The 2,242-nt window shown below is 38.1% G+C and overlaps 1 protein-coding gene across 1 annotated transcript; it reads left to right on the top strand.

Annotated features, from left to right (window-relative positions):
- Positions 1–578: 578 nt before the first annotated feature.
- On the top strand, positions 579–1,538 carry MC2R (melanocortin 2 receptor; the record flags this gene model as incomplete). Its single annotated transcript, XM_082015495.1, has 1 exon — positions 579–1,538. One exon carries the CDS (start codon positions 579–581, stop codon positions 1,536–1,538), a length of 960 nt encoding a protein of 319 aa, XP_081871621.1.
- Between the last annotated feature and the right edge of the window lie 704 nt (positions 1,539–2,242).

Below are 2,242 nucleotides of genomic sequence, written 5' to 3'. Positions count from 1 at the left end.
GTGGTGGTAAACATGTTATTGTCCTGGACAACAGTTTATCTTGGCACTGGTCTCGTTTGTGTCTAATAATACTGCAAATCTTGTGAGAAATACCAGACTTTCTCAAAGCAAACAGCTGGGCCAGTAAAGATTGCCAAACTCTTGAAGTCTGTCAGATCAGTTTCAGTAAGCATGGAATGCTCATTGGTAAAGAAAACTACATATATTTTTTAAAACTGCTTTGAAGATAAAAGAGAATTTACACTTTGCTTTCCTCTAAGGCTCAGCGAAGTTTGCAGCAGCTCTTATTTTATGCAAACCAACTTCGCCTCTCTCTGATGATATGTTCATTCCATTGCCACAGGTGATATTTCAAATGTCTGTTTTTGCCTATCTGTGTGGTAAATTTCTTCTTTATATTTATATTTCTACATGTTTTATTGTAGGAGAAATTCAAAACATTTCAGTTAAGTCTTAAAATTGCTCCAGATGAAGAAGAAAGCCTTCACCAAAAGAAAAATCATCTGATTGACAAGTCAGCTTCAAATAAAGACAAGCCTGAAAAACAACAGTCCAGAATCTTTCCACGGCCAGAAGAAATGAGCACTGAAAGACCTTCCAACCTAATCAAACACCCAGGGCAGACAAGCATTGCTTCTCTTGAAAATATAAGTGATTTCTCCTTAAATATCACTGACTGCACCCAGGTCGTGGTTCCAGAGGAAGTTTTTTTCACTGTTGCTGCTGCTGGAATACTGGAAAATCTGCTTGTCCTTATTGCTGTAGTTAGAAATAAGAATTTGCACTTGCCCATGTACTTCTTCATTTGCAGTTTAGCCATTTCAGACATGTTAGGTAGCTTGTACAAAACTCTGGAGAACATCTTTATCATCTTGTGCAAAATGGGGTACCTGACACGTCGTGGGGACTTTGAGAAAAAGCTGGATGATGCCATGGATTCCATGTTCATTCTGTCTTTACTGGGGTCGATTTTCAGCTTGTTAGCTATTGCAGCAGACAGATACATCACTATCTTCTATGCTTTGAGGTACCATAACATCATGACACTAAGAAGGGCCTTGGTTATCTTGGCAATCATTTGGACGTTCTGTGCTGGCAGTAGCATTGCCATTGCCCTCTTCTCCTATGAAGCAGCAACAGTCATTCCTTTCACCATCCTGTTCCCTCTAATGATGTTTTTTATACTGTGCCTCTATGTCCATATGTTCCTCCTGGCTCGATCTCACGCTAAAAAGATTGCCTCACTGCCAACCAGCACAGTCCACCAACGAACTAACATGAAAGGAGCCATTACTCTGACCATTTTCCTTGGAGTTTTCCTTTGCTGTTGGGCCCCCTTTGTTCTTCACATTCTCTTAGCAAGGTTTTGTCCCCATAACCCTTACTGTGCCTGTTACATGTCCATTTTCCATGTGAATGGGACACTCATAATGTGCAATGCAATCATTGACCCCATGATTTTTGCATTCCGAAGCCCAGAATTACGGAGTACATTTAAGAAGATGTTCTGTTGTGCCAGGTCAAACTGGAACTGGTAAACACTTCATGAAAAATGAAGATTATAGAAACACACCTTTGGGGTGCTGTGCAACATCAGTTTGCAGAGTTAAAAATACTAACAAATATGCCCAAAGTATTACTATGCTTGTAGGATACTGCCAGTGATTTTCAGAGGGCTACCAAAGAACGCATAAAAACTAAGTATGCACACAAATCTTTGCCAACCAGACCTCCAGAAATACTACTGATGAAGTTAATTCTGCTGACGATTTTCATGCAAGTAAAAAACTAACTGCATCTTACCTATCTTTTGTCATTTCAGAAAAATTCAGATATAAAACTTTTGCAGCAAGTATTGCATCACGCCAGAGATGAGTTTATGCCAACTCATTTTGTATCGGTAATTTCAATTGAAGGTGTATACTACTTTAAAATTCTGTTGTTTAAATCACAATGAAATGTGAAACATTTGTTTCTAATCTGCACATTTATATAAAAGCCTATGATAAAGCAGAAAATATGGACATGTAATTGGATTTTGCTGGAAAAGTGAGTTCACAAGTGTTTTTTAACATCTAGTCCCTTAAAAACAAGCAATTAGTGTTCTCTAAGTTTTAAAAATAACTTTTGGAGTGTGAGTCCAAGAGAAGAAGATATTTTGGTTTAAAAGCCATTTTTAGTGACTGAAGAGTTTTTTCCAAGACAGGTTTTGAATTTTAAAACCCCAAAGCCATGTCTGGAC

The sequence above is a fragment of the Phaethon aethereus genome (genome assembly GCF_964289735.1).
Source record: "Phaethon aethereus genome assembly, chromosome: 2".
NCBI lineage: Eukaryota > Metazoa > Chordata > Aves > Phaethontiformes > Phaethontidae > Phaethon > Phaethon aethereus.
The sequence above is the reverse complement of the archived record's forward strand: the minus strand, read 5'-3'. Positions and strand labels throughout refer to the sequence as shown.